Source organism: Watersipora subatra, chromosome 4, assembly GCF_963576615.1.
Source record: "Watersipora subatra chromosome 4, tzWatSuba1.1, whole genome shotgun sequence".
Taxonomy (NCBI): Eukaryota; Metazoa; Bryozoa; class Gymnolaemata; order Cheilostomatida; family Watersiporidae; genus Watersipora; species Watersipora subatra.
The window spans coordinates 8,192,070-8,212,610 of NC_088711.1; the positions used below are offsets into that span (position 1 = coordinate 8,192,070).

The following is a 20,541-nucleotide window of genomic DNA, read 5'->3' on the forward strand; positions in this document are numbered from 1 at the left end:
AAAGTTGTTTAGTAGACTTCACAGCTAATTGATTTTTGCCAGAATATAACAACAGTATAAAATTAGCAAACTGTTACCATTTTCTGTCAAGAGTCAATTTATATTTTTACGTCAACTCATAAAAAGGGGAATGAATTCGCGTTAGAGTTGCTATGCTTTTACTGTTATATAAATTGTCTTGGCAGTGACTTTTACTAAAATCTGGACTAAGGATTGTCTGTTTTCTTGATGAATGTATCAACAGCTGAATTTTTGGCATCAAACAGTGAGAATATTATAACATGAAATTCTCCCTGTATTTTGCCAAAAATCCAGTGTTCAAATCTTTACTTCTTTTAGAACTACCAAGAGTTGTTAAGTAGAATTTATAGCTAATTGATTTCTGCTCAAATATAACAACAGGATAAAATTAGCAAACTGCTGCCATTTCTTGTCTACATTCAACATGCATTTTTGCGTCAACTCGTTTGATTAAATGAATATGGAAAGAGAAGTATTCAATACAATACAGTGAGATTATGTTCTGTAATCTCGATCTACTGTAATGCTAGAACGGCTGTGTTCCTACGTAAGTGGCATAACTTGACCTAGTACGGCTAGGTTACTAGTCTATAGTAACTTATGCACAGTGGACTCTCCTCTGGTCTATCATGTTAAGCAGTGGGCTCACATTGGATAGTTGCCAAGAAAGAGTTAGTTGTAGTGTAAAAATGCTCTTTCCAAATATTTTATGGTCGAAGTTCAGTTGTAATACAAGCGATATGTATGTAATTTTCCAAACAGTGATGATGACAAAGAGTTTACCCGCAGTTTACACATACAACATACCTTGCTAGGTCGACATTCAGCTCCTCACTCTTCCTGCTAGTGTTTCTTTGTCTCTCTTCTTCGGTCTACGTGTTTAGGAAAACATCTTGATAGTTGATTGCCGAGTGCTACTCTGTATTGAACAGGAGTCTTTTCTGCTGAATTACTCTGCCCAAACTGGTTTCGAATGCTTGTTTCTCCCACTTTATATAGTCTCAAATGTCTGAGCTCAACTGCCGATGCTTTGACACTCGTCTCTTAATCCAACAAGAAATAATGTCAGGTTATTACTGTATTCTGAAAATTGTTCGGTATTTTGACATTGTATAATCCCTTTAATTGCATGTAATTGCTGTGATTACTATGGGAGGGCAATAGAGATTAGTGATGACAATGGCTGACACACTGCCCATTGTTTCTGGTTTGAAAACGCTACCTCGGCGGGTTGACCGAAGAAGTCAAACTGCCATTGGATGCCATTTCACTGCACATCTGCGTAGCCATCTCTCAGGTGCTTTACTCCGTGTCCTGAATATAGAACAGCTAAGGATTGTTTATAGCGAGCCACTAACAATCTCTTATTTGTTCTGTTTAGTTTTGACATGTATAGCTGTTTCTTGACAATTTCTCTTTGTCCCCAACAGTTGCCTTTCACGATTAGATGACAGTTCTGGTATGACCAAAACTTCTCATCGTTTCCGTGGCTGCTCATTTTAATCTTAGCAGAATGTACCAGACTCTGCTCGGAATAAATGTCTTTGGTCGGTCTTCTCAGCTGTTGAAGTATATACAAGTCAATATGTAGTGATAAACATAAATACAAGCAGGTTGTATGGAGGTGTTGGTATGTCTGCTGCCGACCTGCATTTAGACACTTGTTGTACCTGCTCCAGTTCATTAGGATAAATATACCATTTCAGGTTCCAGTTTGGTAGCGTTTGTGCAATTATTGATCAAAATAATGATAGGTCAATCGCTGCATCATTCACACTGGCAAAAGCGCAGGCAATATGACATATGTGAACACAGCTTTCAGTTCTGGTCTGAAGACAGACATGCTCCGGCACCCTTGCACTGACCAATGCTCCCGAAGTGTGTGACATTCATGAACTTGTGTTTGCAGAAGTGGAGGAGATGCGCAGTGAGATGGATGACATAAAGGTGAAGGGAAAGAATTGTCCTCGGCCGATACTCACTTGGGCCCAGGCTGGAGTGACTTTAAAACTTCTTGAGACACTTAAAAAGTAAGTCAAATATCGCTGCAACATCCTGCAGCACATTCTGATGAATGCATATCTGCCATTGCTTATCCCATTGCTATATCTATATATATTATATATATATATATAATATATATATATATTATATCCCATATATTTTACAAGTCAAATGGCCTGAAGCGACATATTCATTGACCTTTATAAGTACTTTCGGATTCCCTGCGCATGCCCCTGAGGCTTGTGGGTAATAAAAATGTCTAAAATTATCTGTAGCTAAATAGGTTTTATCTGTCGCCTCTACTATTACGCATTTGACAATGTAATTACGCTATTTGTTGATGAGCTGCAAAGGAATCAAACTAAACATTGATTGAAGAATTTGACATATGTTTTGCGTACATAAATCTCCTCCGCTGCCAAGCATAGTTGTTGCTTGTGGGTCACTGTTTCTTGGCTATATACATGCATTGATTGCTTCTACCAAAAAACTCCTGAATATGGTCTTTCAGCACCTTTAACTATTAGCGATTATCTGTTTGACAATTAAAGCAATGTGTGTCTTTCTATGTCAGACACGGCTATGAAAAGCCCACTCCCATACAGATGCAAGCTATACCGGCTATCATGAGCGGACGAGACCTTATTGGCATCGCTAAGACCGGAAGCGGTAAAACTGTTGCTTTTTTGCTGCCGATGCTGAGGCACGTTCTGGATCAGGAGCCTATCGAAGAGGGAGACGGGCCTCTCGGTAAGTGCCACTTGTACTCTATCTATGCTTATCCCTTGGCTCCTCGCAACTGTGTGTCACTCTCATTGACTCGGATCACCCCAAGGAATTTAGCAAAATGATTATTTCATATGCATAATTGATGCATGAAGTTTATTGTTACGCATTGCAATTGATATATGGTATGGTTAATGATATTTATTGGTACATTTCAGTAATTACGTGTATGTTAAAAGTTGCTTATGCGGGGACAAGTTTGTCACACCAAACTAACCAGCAATCCGCTGTAGATTGTGAGAGATATCTAATATTAATCCGCCTTCCTATCTCTATAGATCAGCTAATCAACTCTGGTTATTCAGTATTCATGGTTTCCGCTTGTTACGCTGGATAATCTCTAATTGTTTCATATAAAATAGAGAGAAATTACAGGGATAATATGCCTGTCTGTCTCGGCATTGCTCAGTTATCTAGCATTATTTGGGATTAGAGAGTCTGCTGAGTGTGACACAAGTGGAAACAAGGGCTCTTCTGTTCCTTTGACTCATGCCATTGTCTCATTCTTTCAGGGATTATCTTGACACCTACACGAGAGCTGGCCATGCAGATATTCAAAGAGTGCAAAAAGTTTGCCAAGCCATTGGGCCTGACTACGGTCTGCGTTTATGGCGGGACGGGCGTGTCCGAGCAGATAGCCGAGCTGAAGAGGGGCTGCGAGATAGTCGTCTGCACTCCTGGTAGAATGATTGACATGCTGGCTGCCAATAATGGTGGGTTGCTTGATGATCATTCGTTAGTCTGACTGCAAGTTCTACCTGAGAGCCAATTATCTGTAGTTTAATCAACATCTATATTTAGAATGAGCTTTGCAAATTTACTTATTGATATCTATATAGTTTTATCTTTAGTTATTACGGCAGACTTCTTTGTTTTCATTTGTTTCCAGCTTTCATTTATTCTCATTACATTTTTTCTCATAATCGTTAGATGGAGTTTTTTTTTAAATTGATCCGAAGATGTTTTCCTATGTTCTTCTATCAGCTGTTATTTTAATTCTAAGAAAACTATTGTTCTGCCTCTTTCACTGCTGCCAGTCGCATTATGTTCTGCCTCTTTCACTGCTGCCAGTCGCATTATGTTCTGCCTCTTTCACTGCTGCCAGTCGCACTCATCTTCTGGTTCATGATTTGTTAGCTTAAAAAGTGAAGGTGACAAGTACTGTTTAGTCGTATTCGAGTTACGTAGAACCAAAGCAGCCAAAGGAACGCTGCATACGTATATATGCACTATCTGTTTCAAGAAACTTCGGCCATCGTATGTTGAAATATTAATTTGTCTGCCGAGGCGAATGTTTTCGAAAATTTTAATTATTATGTCAAAATCAAAATATTTCGTGTAGAGGTGATTGTAGGTTGACCTTTGACTGTAGGCCTATGCGTAAAGTTAACTAAAAATCAACTGGTTATCCGAAAGGTTATCTTTAGTCATCAAACCATCTGCTATGCTCAGAATTTTTACCTATTGAGGAAATAGAAAAATAAACAAATGCATATTTCGTCACAAAGAGTAATTTTTAATCCATCTACTTTGTTCTAATAGTAATTTGTGTAACAACTTCAAATAGCGAATTTTCCGCCTGAAATAGAATGTACCAGAGTATATTTATTCCTTGTAAAGTTTTTAAACTTCCTAATCTCTATTTTACCTGTATGTAAGTGTTGCTAACCACATAATGGTAACAAGTCATTGTTGGCTTTATGTTGTGTAGGGCACCATCAGGGTAGCAATAGTATATCAGTGTCCAAGCATTAACTAATAGCATTCGCTAAACTTTCACCAGCAATACCATTGTAAAAACAAGCATTATGTTCTAAAAAAGACTAGCTAGGGCGTTCTCAGCCATTTGACTCATTAGTCGCAAATTAATGTATTTTATTGTTAACTTATATTTTATTTGTTACATTAAAATTTTTTTGATGTTTCATGCGTTTTAGGATTAGTTCATTAAAGTGTAGCAATTGATTCTCAGACTAAGGCCATGTCCATTGTACTTAATTTGTTGAGATCCAACTTTTAGCTATGGTATAAACCGTTGCTGGGAAGTTAAACGTGTCAGCAATTTGCAAAGCAGTTAGCAGCGCTAGCTTTAAACCTGTTTTTGTTAAATTTCAATGGAGAGCTCATATATGACATTGCTGTCTTGTAGAAGTGTCAATTTGTGAGCCAAAAAGTTGAATGAATACAACATTTCAATCTGTGAATCTTTCAAATATAGCAACTTAAAACGCCCAGCTTTTTATTGTCAATTCGATGATGACACATATATAAACCTCCTTTAAGTAATGGTATGAGCCCCTAGTAATTTGATGTCTATGAAAATTAGCTGCCACGTCGGGTATTATTGAAACATGCTCGCTGTTAATATCTGCCATCTCCTGATCATGTTGTATGTTAGTTTCGGCTCATGCTGCAGGCAGGGTTACCAACCTCCGAAGGATCACTTACATCGTACTCGATGAAGCTGATAGGATGTTCGATCTTGGTTTTGAGCCGCAAGTGATGAAGATTATTGATAATGTCAGACCTGACAGGCAGACCGTACTTTTCTCTGCTACATTTCCTCGTCAGATGGAAGCTCTCGCACGAAAAATTCTAGACAAACCAGTAGAAGTGTTGGTCGGTGGTCGGAGCGTTGTGGCAAAAGACATATCTCAGCATGTGGTAAGTGATGATCCAGCCAAGGATGTATTTTATATCTTCTTCTTTTAAGATGAGTTTACACAAAATTTTAGTAGATTTTGTCAGAAAGTATCGATATTTTTCTATCATTTGCATTTGTTTTTGATGTTTGAGGTACTCTTACTGCCAGGATGTTTTAAGATTGAACTCGGCAAAACTTGATCGCGGCACAAGTACTCCGATTCAAGTGAAAGTGCGATTATAACATTTGTAATTGCACTTGGGCAAATAGACTGACAGAATAGAGACGAGTAATGCTGTAACTTGAAAGACACATCAAAAGCAATCACAAATGTTAGAAAAATACCGTTACTTTTGGATAAAATCTACTAAATTTTTGTTTAGGTTCCATAAGCCTGGTTTTCATATATGTCACAGCTTAGCGCAGAGTATGCGATACCTCATATATGTCACAGCTTAGCGTAGAGTATGCACAGATACCTCACAGTTGCTTTACAGATATTGCGTTACATAAACAGCCACATAGATAGCAGAAAAACAATTTATGAGTTTTTGCCTGTCGGAGGTTTGTATGAAAGCGTGCACATGAAAACGCTTGCTTTTTGTGGAGTCGGTCAAAAAAAAATCAGGAATCGTTTGCACCTAAAAAGTCAGAAAAATCTTTGATGCTTAGCGAGTCGCTCAAATGAGACCGAAGCACTTATGAACTTAGCATTAGTGCATAAGTCTTGCTAAACTTCCGTGCAATGACATCGTCCACATGAATCGCCGAGACACTTCTACGTCTCTGGCGCTGTGTTCTGACCCGCATGTGAACCAAGCTTCATGCCATTTCATTACCTCTCTTATATCACGCTCTCAGAGCATGCATATGGAACTGTGTCTGTTTTACTTATAAACCAGTTATTCTACTCTCCAATTGCTCTGTTTCAGGTAATTTGTGAAACTGAGGAAAAGTTTTTAAGGCTTTTAGAACTTTTAGGTCTTTACCAAGAGGATGGAAGTGTTCTCGTCTTTGTTGACAAGCAGGAGCACGCCGATGAGGTATGAGTCCCTTATTAACGAGAATAAGTTTCCATCTAGTTACTTGTGCATAGAAACCTTTAGACGACATTCTCATTATGCTCAAGCACTGATCTTTGGACAGATCAGTTGTATGGTTGCTGTTCCAACCAGGGTTGTGGCTCATTAGAACTGCGCATCACCGCAGTGCACTATAACTTTTCAATGTGCAGTAGATATTTAATGCTTCCGCAACTGAGCTCGTAGTACAAATTTCCACTGCGATCTTCTGTGCATTTATTTCCATGACACATTAGATTAAACCCAGCTATTTAAGCACACTGCAAAACTTAATACTATGTATTAGTACAAAGTTGATACTGTGGATCAACTGACACTGTTGGCTTTCTGAGCATCTGTATTGCATTGCACAAAATCGTCAGATGCTGTGTTTAGCAAGCTCATTAACTTGCTCTCTAACTCCCATATCATTTCTGATTAGGGAGTCGGGCATTATCACCATTCTGATCGAAGAAATTATTGTCTTAATATTATATATTGGAAAAATATTACATATTTTCATTTCAACCATATTCAACATTCCGATTGTAATCAATTAGTTCGCCTACTCAGACTCAAGTTTGAGCAGCATTCACATCCTGCAATTGTGCTGTTGGTGCTATCAAGTCAACTCAACACTCGATTCTGGGATGAGTTTTTACAAAATTGTGCTGTGTATGTATGTACAGTGTAACGCAAAGGTTCCTACTGCATCTAGCACTGCGAAATACTCACTAGCAACACTCCCACTGCATCTAGCACTGCGAAATACGCACTAGCAACACTCCCACTGCATCTAGCACTGCGAAATACGCACTAGCAACACTCCCACCGCATCTAGCACTGCGAAATACGCACTAGCAACACTCCCACCGCATCTAGCACTGCGAAATATGTACTAGCAACACTCCCACCGCATCTAGCAAGATACACTGTACAGGTACACTGCGTCACTATTGCTTACTGCTAATTGAAAATAGTTATACTGCATGTACGCTGCGTACGGTGCAGTAGTAAAAGTAGACAATGCCATTATACAGCATACCGTAGTGTGTGGCTGTTACATGCTTACTGCTGCACTGCTAATGCAACTACATACATGTAGGTATCTAAACAAATAATTGCTGCAGCTGCAATACATTTTACATTTGGGCAACAGTGAGTATTTATCAATGCACAGTTATGATTTTTTCGTAAATGTCACAGCCCTGGTTCTGCCACACTCTTGTCATATATCACGTGCTTTTTTCAACCAAGCTGTCCTTATCTTCTTCCATATACCTTCTAATTCCGTCATCACGTTGTAATACTGTGAATGCCTTTGTCTGATTACACAGACTTAGTCGTATTGTAACTAAATATAAAGGCTCTTTTTATCTCATAGTAGTTGTCTTGCCTTGTCTTTTTTTGAAACAGTTGTCTTTTTTATTCCATTAGAATTGTCCTACCATATTTTATTAAAGTTGTCCTTCCTTAAGTCTTCAAAATTTTATATCATGTCTTGTTTTACTCAAATTGTCTTATTTCAGCAGAGTTGTCATACCATAGTTTATCATCGTTGTTTTGCCTTATCCCATCAGTATTTTGTTGTAGCTAATGAATAACTTGTGCAAGCATTCGTACCCTTGTATGGCCTTGCATGGTGGCATCGACCAGTATGACAGGGATAGCACCATCCTTGACTTTAAGAATGGAAATATTAAGTTACTCGTAAGTGCATACTTCGCAAATACCGCTTACATCAAATTTTCAGACTTGACTCTAGCAGAAGAGATGTTGTGTTAGGTACTCTAGGTTTATTGCTTACTGGATAATCATGGAAAGACTGACTTTTGTTCTTAGGACATATTGAAAATATTTTTATATATTGCCTGGACAAACAGCTCCTACAATTATTTTACCCTGCTTACAATCCTTGTAAGAAACCATACAAATTTCTGGTCTTTGAAAACCACTGAAGTTGAAATTTTGACTGACCTAATATAACAATTGCTGACAGGAATGAAAAGGAACCATTTTGACTTGATAAATACTATGTGAAAAGTGGGCCAGTTTCTATTCACTTTAGTTGCATGAGACTAACTAACTATACTGTGCATGCGTGTGTGTATATAACATACATACTATTTGCAATATATCTCGCTATTAAGGTCGCAACTTCAGTGGCAGCCCGAGGACTCGATGTGAAGCACCTTATACTTGTTGTTAACTACGACTGTCCAAACCACTATGAGGACTATGTTCATCGATGCGGGTGAGTCACATCACTGCCACTTTTCACCTTTTTGCCATGTGTCACTCATCTTGTCTTATCAATACTCATGCTGGGGCTACTACCAGTTTACAGACAGCTAGAAAATTCACTGCAATCGGTATAAGACTGAAACTTGCTTTTATTCCAGCCGAGTTCTATGCTGGTAGTCTAAATCTTTACTAAAACAATAGCTGTGTTTGAAGCCAGTCTAATAATCGTTACTGTGCTAGTTAATAACCCCAAGCGCTTTAAGTGAGTATTTTAACTGATGTAATGAATGTCATCACAATCATTCAGCGCTACAGTCAGTTGAACGATCGTAGTGTAGTGGTCTGGTGTGATCGCTGGTCTTCAAACATGGAGGTTCTGAGATCAAACCCTCTTCGAAGCGGGATTTTCATTGCTAGATTTTAATCGCTATAGCGAAAAGGCGCTCAAGGATGTCGACAGCTATTGTTTTGGCTGGAAGCTTTGACTGTGGATTTTACGGTTTGGATACTTCAAACTGAATATGCGTTGTGTTTGGTTTGTCTGACTCTGTTGATGTTCAGTGAAAATATATTGCAGGCGTACGGGAAGGGCAGGAAGTAAGGGCGTAGCCTATACTCTGATAACTCCTGAGCAAAAGCGACAGGCTGGTGATGTGATGAAGGCGTTTGAGCTTTCTAACACCTCTATTCCAGATGACCTAAAGGCTCTTTGGGCAAAATATGTGGAGGAAATGAAAGCAGTAAGTGTATTACCTTTTTATTTTGGGGACCTAAATCTGTAGAAGCAATCTGAATAGTGATTATGCTTTACGAATGAATACCAGTTCCATTACCGCTCCAGCATTCTAAAATGTTCATAAATGAGCTAACAAAGTTTACTTCTGTGAGCAATTTAGTATTTCATCTTTAATTGATCAACCTTTGGGATACAAATGGATTTCCTAAGCAATAACCTGACTCCATTCTAGAACTAGCTTAGCCACCATTACAGCAATGGCTAATCATGAACTGATTCTAGAAGCGCAGACACAGAGTGATCTGGTGATGAGCATTGAAATATGCAGTTCAGAAAAAGTCTTTTAGATATCCAAGTCAATCAATCACTGTAGTTGGGTTAGTTAGTTTAGGTGAAATGTATCAACAGGTAAAGGTTTTTATGATTATAAAGACATAGGACACTTACAAAGAAAAATAAACTGGGAGTTTCAATTATTCCTTATTCAATATTTCACTGCGCAGAAAAGATGAACAACACTATATTGAGCATTAGTTGCAACCTTCAAATGATTGTACAATATAATTGTTCAAATGATTGTACACTGTACAGCACGATATATATATATATATATTAGTAACATCCAGACTAGCGTGAACAACATTATCAACTATCAGCATCAGGGTCTTAAATGCATTACAAGGTTCTTTTTTATCATCTTTTCTCTTTACACAAACACTCTTAATGCACATCAATTGGATTGTCAAACATGTCTATACAATATTAACAGGTTTATAAGTGCTTTTAATTGCTTTTTAGTAGTTTTACATTTAGAAACTTGAGGTTAGCTGTTAAATATTGCAGACACATACGTACAGTTGCAGTGCTGATCGTCTTTTTTTCGGTGAAAGCTTTTATCAAGTCAATTGATAAAAGCTGTTTATCAATTGACTTATTTTATGACAAATTAATACTGTTTGGCAGCCAGTTTCATTAAGAGCTTCCTCTTACACGCATAAACAAAAGATCTTACAGTTTTGGCAAAAAAATAACGAAAGTTTCTGTTTTATATGATAATTAAATTTAGGGTTGTCTTCCTTGGCAGACCTTTCATACAGTGATATGCTCATTACTGTCGACTGCACATCTTTATAGTTGCCTATTTCATACTTCATATTATCAAATAATTACAACAATTAGTTGCTTTTATATTGTAGACTAGCTACAATTAGGAACCACACCTCTTTATTTTGTGTAACAGTCTTGAAATTTAGTTTTCCCAGACAAGGTTCTACCAAAGTGTGAGGGTTCATGTGGACATATGGGGAGTGATTAAAAATATGCTCTCATGAGAAAGATACTTTGGATAAAAAACAATGTTGTTTTTCATTATCATTTTTGCACGCATATATTTTGCAGCTGTCACACTCATTCAATGCAGATCCTATGCACTAGACAGAGTAGGCCTATTTGCACGCATATATTTTGCAGCTGTCACACTCATTCAATGCAGATCCTATGCACTAGACAAAGTAGGCCTATTTCAGGGAAACCAGAACTTTTCTCTAAAATCATTTGTTTTCTATAACTTCCTGTTATAATTGTAGGAAAAATTTTATATTCTCATTCATATGCAGTTATGCTTAATTAAAATAACACAGTTAGTATTTCTGCCAAACACAAACAGAACAAACAGCCTTTATTTGCAGTTCCTCACGTGTATTACACTGCCCTCTAATCCTCAATATCTTACACATGCTCACATATATTATAAAAAGAAGGCGTGCCACTGGATGCCTTATTTTAATAGCCCACAAAGAACTCAAGTTGAAGTTTTGCGTCCACTTTTCTTTTCACTTATTTACAACACAGATGCTCTTCAAATATTTTATCTGTAAAACGATTGCGCCAACAATGCTCCATGGACCATTTTGTTCCATTTAAATATTTAACATTGTTTAACTATGTTCATATTGTTTAGGATAGGTCTAGAATAGATTAGGATAGGTCTAGGATGGATTAGGATAGGTCTAGGATGGATTAGGATAGGTCTAGGATGGATTAGGATAGGTCTAGAATGGATTAGGATAGGTCTAGGATGGATTAGGATAGGTCTAGAATAGGATAGGTCTAGGATGGATTAGGGTAGGTCTAGGATGGATTAGGATAGGTCTAGGATGAATTAGGATAGGTCTAGAATGGATTAGGATAGGTCTAGAATAGATTAGGATAGGTCTAGAATAGATTAGGATAGGTCTAGGATGGATTAGGAAGATACTTATTTGTAGTTGAATCAGAAGTGATTGTTTATGATAGTCTTGCTTGTTTATATTGCAGGCTTGTCTTTGAAATGTACAAGTATAGATTTCGGGCACTTGTATGGGAATTGCGTTTGTCTAATACTCATAAACTTGCTAGAATGCTGCAAAAAACCTTTTTTCAATCACCTAGCAGCAGTAATTTTACACTTAGAATTGGTGCTGCATCATCCTGTTTGCTGATGTGACACTAGAAAAAGGACTGGGGATTAGTCTCCTTAGCCTCATTAGTCTCCTTAACCTCATACAGCTGCTCACTAGCTAGTGCCCAGTGACTGGAAAATTTTACTGAGTTTTCACATATCGCCCGTGTTATGTCTTGCTATATCTTTGGTGGTTCACTAGCGATATATTTATTACTGATACCGCGTTTCTAGGAGGGTAAAACTGTCAAAGCTGGTGGTGGAGGATTTGGTGGTCGAGGTTTCAAGTTTGATGAAACAGAGGCAAACATTGCTAACGATAGAAAAAAAGTTCAAGCAGCTGCCCTCGGCATCACCAATGATGGGGAGGATGTTCCTGCTGATGTAAGTGTTTAATTAGGCCTCCAGTTACTGTCACTTGCCATCTATCGTCCTCATTATATTATTGTTATGCTGTATCTAATATATTATCACTAGCAGTTTATTATAATCACTTACCTGTTGCCCTCCCAGGCTATTGTAGTCTATAATCTGTTAGCACTTGCAGTTTAATATAGCGTACAATGCACTATAATCTCTATTTTATGGTAGATTGTGTGAATTATTACTATCGATCAGTAATCCTCTAAGCCAATAATCTGAAAAGTTTAGTCTCTATCAGTAGTTCTTTGTAGCGTTACTTCAATGATTAGAAGGTTACTGAATCATAAGTTGTTGAAAAAAGCATAGATGTGGAAGCCTTTATGAATTCTGTCAGATATCCATAGAGAAATATAGTGAATGTATCGCAGTAAACGATATAATATATTCATTTTACTGGTTTTATAGCACATCTGAACTGAGCATCAGTAAGTGTTGAAGTGGCAAAGACATTTGTACCTGTGTGTCGATAGTACTGTATACATCTATGGATATTCTTATTAGCCCTGTGTGCAGCGGAGCTTTAGTCTACAAAATTAACCTTTTGTTTTATTTAATTTTCATGATGAGACCATCATATGTTGAAGCAAAGATTTAGTGAGAATACATTGTATTCTATGCAATCCATTCTACAGCCCAACTTACTTGATGATAAATTCTTCTGGCTATTACATACTAGCATCAAAATGAATGCATTGAATACAACTATTTTAAATGACTAAATTTAAAAAACTAAATGTTATTTAAGAAACTAAATAATGAAGTATTAATCAATAAAATAAGTTTTTGTTGTCAAAACGGATTACATTAAAGACTGGCGAATTGAGGTGTAGTCGTGGCGATGCAGCTGGCAGCTCGTGTGTAGGATCTAGTATAACATAGGCTACACATAGACTATATATATAGTCTTTATATGGTGTATATACAGACTGCGTATAGTCTATAGACAGCCAATATTTAGTCTATATATGGTAGTTATATAGTTTATATATAAACTATAAAACAATAATCCTTAGTTTATATATAGTCTATATATAAACTATTTAATTACTAAAATGTCTAAGCGACGAGCCAGACACAGGCAGGTCTTTCCTTATGACTATTCAGATTGATTAAAACTGGGCTATTATTTATTGGGTTCAAATTCTAGTCTTAGTTTTTTTGCAGATTGACGAGCAGATCGAAACTCTGTTTGCAAGTAAGAAAAGAGTGACTGATGTAGCCAAGGCCAATATGCCGATGGTTGGGGCAGGTATGTTTCCGTTTCACCTTCTGACTTTTTCCAATTTTGCATGTAAAAAACCCTTTGTTTGCATTATTGGGATAATAATTCGCATGACTACCCAATTATGTTTCGATCTTTTGTGGCTACAATCATCCGTTTTACCAACTACATCAATCACCTGTATCTGCTGCCTAGTGACCAGGTTCGTGTCGCTGCAGTAGATATCAGCTGAAGACAATCATGAAAGTCTGTCATAGTCGGACCAGATGTTGTCCATGAGTGATGCATTAGCATCACTCATTGACAGAGGTTCATTAGAATGATTTGACCTATGCGGTTTCTTTCCCTCAAACAACAGAAAAATTATTTGGAAAAATTTGTTTGGTATTTCACTTACAGATGAATTCCCAAGTTTTTCACAAACTTAGCAACAAGACAACTGACTTTGATCTTGTTTACCACAGCTGGTAGCATATAGCTCCTTGACTGTAGTTGACTGTCATTGTTGACTACTGACTTTATTGGCTGAAATAAAGTTTTTATTTTTAGGCGTTGCTACTCCCAGCCAATCTCAAAATCTTAAAGCTTTGGAGGAGGCCCGTCTTCGAGCCTCTACCGTTCATAGAGCAAGAAACATCGGTGCCGAGGCTACAGATATAACTCAACAAGCAGCTGTTGCTTTACTGAGGGGTGGTGCCATACAAGCCCCTCAAGTTTCCGTTAGTACACTAAATCAAGCAATTTATGTACATTCTTTTAGACATAACGTTTACCTCACAGTTATTTTATGACATCACAATTTTACTTACTTACATCATGATATGACCTACTTTTCAGACAAGAACGATCGCTAATCAGATGGCTGAGAAGTTGAATGCAAAGCTCGGTTACACAGCCAAGATTGAAGAAGTCGAAGAGGTCGTTGAGACTGTAACTAGATATGAAGAAGAATTAGAGATCAATGACTTCCCACAGACTTGTCGATGGCGTGTCACATCTAGAGTATGTTTATGTTTTCTGTTTACAAAGTATGGAGCCTGATAAGATGGTCATCTAGTCTAGCTTTCTACCTCAAAATATTTGTACTATTCGGCCAACAGTGTATGACTCAGCTATAAACTAATTACGTCTGACCTTACGATAGCCAATGTAACATTTGTGGTCGCCAAAGGTAAATACCCCTGTAAGATTCTGAGGAAATCTAGCTCGGCAAATTTAAAGACTGGTGTGACATTGGCAAGATCTGCTTGCTTTACGCAAATGGCTATGAAACAAACATGTTTATTCTCATCCTAAGTACTTTTCTCATAAAAAATTTATTAATATTTTTGCGCTCCTGCGCACTAACTGTAGTCCAGGTTTGTATGCCTGCACACTAACTGTAGTCCAGGGTGGTATGTCTGCACACTAACTGTAGTCCAGGGTGGTATGCCTGCACACTAACTGTAGTCCAGGTTGGTATGTCCGCACACTAACTTTAGTCCAGGTTTGTATGCCTGCACACTAACTGTAATCCAGGTTGGTATGCCTGCACACTAACTGTAGTCCAGGTTTGTATGCCTGCACACTAACTGTAGTCCAGGTTGGTATGCCTGCGCACTAACTGTAGTCCAGGTTTGTATGCCTGCACACTAACTGTAGTCCAGGGTGGTATGCCTGCGCACTAACTGTAGTCCAGGTTTGTATGCCTGCACACTAACTGTAATCCAGGGTGGTATGCCTGCACACTAACTGTAGTCCAGGTTTGTATGCCTGCACACTAACTGTAGTCCAGGTTTGTATGCCTGCACACTAACTGTAGTCCAGGTTGGTATGCCTGCACACTAACTGTAGTCCAGGTTGGTATGCCTGCGCACTAACTGTAGTCCAGGTTTGTATGCCTGCACACTAACTGTAGTCCAGGGTGGTATGCCTGCGCACTAACTGTAGTCCAGGTTTGTATGCCTGCACACTAACTGTAGTCCAGGGTGGTATGCCTGCACACTAACTGTAGTCCAGGTTTGTATGCCTGCACACTAACTGTAGTCCAGGGTGGTATGCCTGCACACTAACTGTAGTCCAGGGTGGTATGCCTGCACACTAACTGTAGTCCAGGTTGGTATGTCCGCACACTAACTTTAGTCCAGGTTGGTATGTCCGCACACTAACTGTAAACCAAGTCAGTGACAAATGCAACTTATTGTTGTTTGGCCATGTTGTTGGTTCCTTACACAACTGACTGACAGATTGTCATAGGTAAAACATTGTAATTAGATTGCTTTGTTTTTTTTTAAAGCTTTTATTGTAAATTTTTTGCAGTCTTGTTAGGCCATGTTAATGTAAACCAATCTGTCAATAACATGTTCGGCAGAGTCTGTTATAGATATTCACCCAAGTTTGGGTTATTTGAAGCATCCGTTCCATTGTAACTTGATAAAATATATGTGTATTTCGTCTTGGCTCGAAAAACAACTTATCTCTGCTAGTCATTGAATGGCACATGAAAAGAGTTGTATGTTATTGTTTGACTCAATGAATTAACATGCTTTGAACTCAATATATAGAAACGATTGTGCAAAAACTGACTACTGAATCTTTCAGCTGTCTTGAATAAAGCTAGAGTAAGTCATTGCTGAAGCGGTTAGAGGAATACCTTGACTCGTATCTGTTTCGATAATTTCCTATAATATCATTTCTAAGAGCTCATTAATTTCTCAAAAGTAAAATGTTGTATCAATAGCCGAATTTGTTGTTGAAGGTCAAATCTTGCGTTAGTTCCAGAACACAAATGTATCATTGAAATAGATTATGATTGGTCGAAGCATTTAGAAGCTCAGACTAGCATTTTGTAGACATCAATGCACAACTATTTATATATGTCATCAGGGGACTGTCGAGACTAGTTGTTTTTAGCTGTTGCCAAATATGCGTGCACATTCAATTTTTTATTTAATTTAATTTACATTCATTTTATTTTCTATAGTTACAAGTAAACTAATGTTTCAAGTTACCTGAAATTTAGTGATTCTACATGAAACATTGTCTAACAACATGGCAGTAACAGACTGTTTCACCTGAGCATGCACCCCAACAGTACTGTTAGAGTAACTTAATATTTACCACAAAAACAAATCTAACTAATATGATTGTGTGTATTGTTATCCTATCTAATTTCATGGTACACATTACTGAATAATCAAAGCATTACTTCTATCATTACCAACAATATCATCTGATTATTGTAATATAATATATTTTAAAACCCAGCAAAGTTTTTTCATTGTTATTACGTAGGTGTTTATTTTGGTCTGTATCAAGGCTCTGTGACTGTTAGTTGCTCTGTGACTGTTACTTACACAACATTCATAGGATCATTTATTTTTAGCTTTATTAAAACAGAAAGCAGCCATTTTTTCTATGTGCTAATATGAGATACTTTGTTAACAACAGTTGAAATGTCTACCGTGAGATCAGACAAAGGGAAGCAAATCAAAATATGGTATTGTTTTGAAATCAAGACATGGAAAAGTTTTTACTAAACAAGTTTGTGAACTTCTTTTGTTTTGCACACCTTTGGAGGTTGTGCCTCACTTATTCATATTTTCATCCCTTGCAGGATGCTCTGGCCAACATCAGTGAGTTTGCTGAAGCTGGTGTGACTGTGCGTGGCACGTATGTTTTGCCTAACAAGGAGCCACCAGCTGGAGAACAAAAGCTCTATCTCGCTATCGAAGCTACTTCAGAACTTGCGGTACAAAAAGCTAAAGCTGAAATAACTAGACTCATTAAAGAGGAGCTTGTCAGACTTCAGAACTCTTATCAGCCGATCAACAAAAGTCGATACAAAGTTGTGTGATTGTATTCTATGGATACTTGTCTTATTGAGAATATCTTGTGAATACGTCACTTTGTGCTGGGTTGCCAGACGGTTGAATATTTCCTAAAGGAACTCTTGTATCATATTTGTACATTGAATAGTGTTGTTTTGCAATATATTACATGAACTATGGTACATGTTGATTTATTTTAGTAATCTGTAAACACGAAGCAGATTTACCTGCCAATTTAAATTTCTTTAACAATAAATTGATGGTTTTGGTCTTAGATGGTTTATGTATATTAAAGATATACTGTTTATGTTGGTAAAATTATCAATTTATATGGAACCTAGAAAATGTTGAAAATTACAAGATGTTACACAATGAAAATAAAACTGGAACATGATGTTACGCGATGACAATGAAAATTATACAATGTTGCTTGTTTTGATAGAATTGAGTCAATCAGGTTAATAATGAAATGTGTTGATATTTCATGCAACCCATCTTATCGATTTTAAAACAGCTAGCATTACTATCCATTCATTTTTGGTAATTTATCATAAATAAGTTGCCATTTCAAGGATAAGAAAAGTGGATTCATGTAGTGTTTTTATCGAAAAATACATGAGCAATGTAATGACTTGCACTTCACATTTTTCCATCCAAATTTTTAAAATCTGCATGAATAAAAGGAACCACGACTAGAATAGAGCATACGGCGTAAATGGACCATAACTAGCATATTTATTTCAGTAAGCTATCGATTGATAACCGCACGCGAAAGCTTTATTGGTTAACAAGGAGACAACTCCTAATAACTGCCCAATTTTAGTTAAACGTGTTGTAAACGGAGTCTCTAAACGCTTTTCTGATGTAGCCCGGGAGTCAGACAACTAACGTAATGTCCTGGGCTTACAGTTCAACGAGATCGGAATAATAGGTTCTCCGGCGGCTTATTGAGAAACACCTTAGCAGTAATCATGGCAGCCATCGTGAATGCCGGCAGCCGTTTTGGCTCAGGTATTTATATGCACTTTGCTCTTTTAAAATGGTTTGTGGGAAGAAAGTGTCTGAAGCAGGAAGCTTTTATATTAATTTATGATGACTGTTTACGTGTAAATCTTACTAAATTAGTCTCGTACATTGTTAGCCAAAACTGAAACTTTACCATATTGCTTGAAGCTGTGAGATCCTACATTTATTAATAGTTATCCCATCAAAAGCTAATTCAAATTTATTTGAATTTACACCAAGTAACTAATCTGTCAAATTCAGAAATAAAGACGTTTAGTTTATGTTTTTTAGCAGCGTAACGGCTTGTTTGTTATGTAATGCGTGAATTTTGGCAGCTTTTGTGAAATGGTCGACTCCATTGGCTAAAAATGCTTGGAAATACGGCAAAGTAGAGTTGATGCCACCTGGTCCTGGTCAATGGGGAAAAGCTTTAGAAGAGGGTGGCCAAGTGGTGAAATCTGTGACGTCCGGAAAATTCTTACAACAGACTACATCGGTAAGTTAAGTATTGTTACCGTACCAAAGTTATGGAAAAAAGAAAAGCTGCTCGTATAGCTTTAAATAATTATAGCTGCTTGATGGTATACACATATCATTATGAATTTGCCTGTCCAACACAGACGTAATCGGGCACAAGTTATTAGCTCTAAAAGAGAAGTGAAAATTTATGAGTTATAGCAGAAACCGCACTTATCACAATCGCTGGTAGTGACTGTAATTCTAGCAACGTCATATTTTACTCGCTAATACCATTGCTTTTGCATAGTGAACCCTGTTATGCATTATTCTAGATATGGCACCGTAAACTCTTACCATTCATTTGGTTTTTGGTTACTCTCGTCTCTAGAAGAGGTAACAATTTGGTAGAAACAACTCGATGTGGTCACAAAGCGATTAGTTCAACAGTCTTACAAGCTACTTTGCTTTTTCTGATGTCAATGAATGTAGAGCTGTGTTACGAAAAAATATTGATGCTTTTAATAGTAAATAAGTTCTTATTTTGATTCTTATTTGCGGCTACCCACAAATTAACCCCAAAAGGTAATTGTTTTTTGTGTAAAAGTTGAGTTAACATTTTAATATTTAGCCATTGTTTTGAATACACTGATATTGGGATTGTACAAACATTTACTCTGCTAATATTTTGATTGCAACTGTTTAAGCATTCGCTTCATATTGGTGTTTTTGTTCATATATTAGATATAAAATTTAAACCTTGGGACCCGCAGATAGGGTTAGTGCTAATACCGGCCCTAAAATAAATTTATTTGCATTATGAAACGCTTGTATGTCAATCAAAGCTTTTGATTTTATTTATACCTAACTCAGTAAGCTATTTGGTAACTCAAGAATTCTTTTATGAATGGGTGGTGCTTGTCGAGGTTTAAACATTTGTGTCTGTTAAATTTGTCACCAAGAATGAGTATGTAAGTTAGGTCAGCATGGTTCTAATCACAAAATTTTCAATCTTTGTTTAAATATTTTAAAGAATCAATTGAATGTGTTGATATGTTCGTGTCGAGGAAAGCTGTCATTGAACATGCCAAGAAGGATCGTTCTCATTTTCACAGTTCACAAAAACTTCTGTATCCAACTGCTGGTAAAACTATTTACCTTGATATCATTCAATGTCCATTGCTGAAACGTAAAATGCAGTAACTATTGCTATATAATGATGCTTAAAGCACAGCTCAAGCTGATAACACCTATGAAACCATTTGAGCACAGTTCATGGGTATCATCAAGTGCAAGTATTTATCTTGTCATGTGGTTGTAAAAGCCTCTTCACATCCATCAAATTGTTACAATATGGATGTTGATTTCGTTAACTGAACAGTGATATATTTTATTTGTTGCAGCAAGCTCTAGTGAATCTGGTAGTTGTTGCTGACATCACATTTTGCTTCTTCATTGGAGAATGTATAGGAAAAGGAAGCCTCGTTGGATACAAGATCAAAGGAGCTCATCTAGATGCCTCATCTGATGATTGCTGATCTATCTAATCCAGTATTTTTACTTGTGTTTTTGTTTTCAAAGGAAATACTACTATTTAGTGTTCATGAATAGAGTTTTCTTGTTCTCTTGTAAAAAAATTATATTGACATAAATAAACAAAAAACAATGCTCTAGACCAAGGTTAAATACT

At 37.1% G+C, this 20,541-nt stretch overlaps 2 protein-coding genes across 2 annotated transcripts in view; both read left to right on the plus strand.

Annotated features, from left to right (window-relative positions):
• Window positions 1–17,745, plus strand: part of LOC137395082 (probable ATP-dependent RNA helicase DDX46) — a 38,551-nt gene extending 20,806 nt beyond the window's left edge. The window contains exons 9-21 of the mRNA XM_068081871.1: window positions 1,931–2,051; window positions 2,600–2,775; window positions 3,324–3,524; window positions 5,228–5,475; window positions 6,388–6,498; window positions 8,110–8,226; window positions 8,667–8,770; window positions 9,338–9,500; window positions 12,171–12,320; window positions 13,524–13,608; window positions 14,131–14,300; window positions 14,419–14,583; window positions 17,177–17,745. Of these exons, the coding sequence (XP_067937972.1) occupies window positions 1,931–2,051; window positions 2,600–2,775; window positions 3,324–3,524; window positions 5,228–5,475; window positions 6,388–6,498; window positions 8,110–8,226; window positions 8,667–8,770; window positions 9,338–9,500; window positions 12,171–12,320; window positions 13,524–13,608; window positions 14,131–14,300; window positions 14,419–14,583; window positions 17,177–17,416 (2,051 nt within the window). The 3' untranslated portion in view covers window positions 17,417–17,745. The remainder of the gene's footprint in view (window positions 1–1,930; window positions 2,052–2,599; window positions 2,776–3,323; window positions 3,525–5,227; window positions 5,476–6,387; window positions 6,499–8,109; window positions 8,227–8,666; window positions 8,771–9,337; window positions 9,501–12,170; window positions 12,321–13,523; window positions 13,609–14,130; window positions 14,301–14,418; window positions 14,584–17,176) is intronic.
• A 516-nt stretch (window positions 17,746–18,261) lies between these two features.
• On the plus strand, window positions 18,262–20,524 carry LOC137393764 (ATP synthase subunit g, mitochondrial-like). The gene is made up of 3 exons (XM_068080453.1): window positions 18,262–18,401; window positions 18,731–18,891; window positions 20,255–20,524. The coding sequence occupies exons 1-3, from the start codon at window positions 18,362–18,364 to the stop codon at window positions 20,387–20,389; spliced, it is 336 nt and encodes a 111-aa protein (XP_067936554.1). The 5' UTR covers window positions 18,262–18,361; the 3' UTR covers window positions 20,390–20,524.
• Window positions 20,525–20,541: the final 17 nt, after the last annotated feature.

What these genes read in the sequence shown, in the direction of transcription:
- LOC137393764 (XM_068080453.1), top strand. Translation starts at nt 18,362, where the DNA reads ATGGCAGCCATCGTGAATGCCGGCAGCCGTTTTGGCTCAG. An exon ending in CGGCAGCCGTTTTGGCTCAG is followed by an intron (nt 18,402 to 18,730) that starts GTATTTATATGC and finishes GAATTTTGGCAG; the next exon opens with CTTTTGTGAAATGGTCGACT. An exon ending in TCTTACAACAGACTACATCG is followed by an intron (nt 18,892 to 20,254) that starts GTAAGTTAAGTA and finishes TATTTGTTGCAG; the next exon opens with CAAGCTCTAGTGAATCTGGT.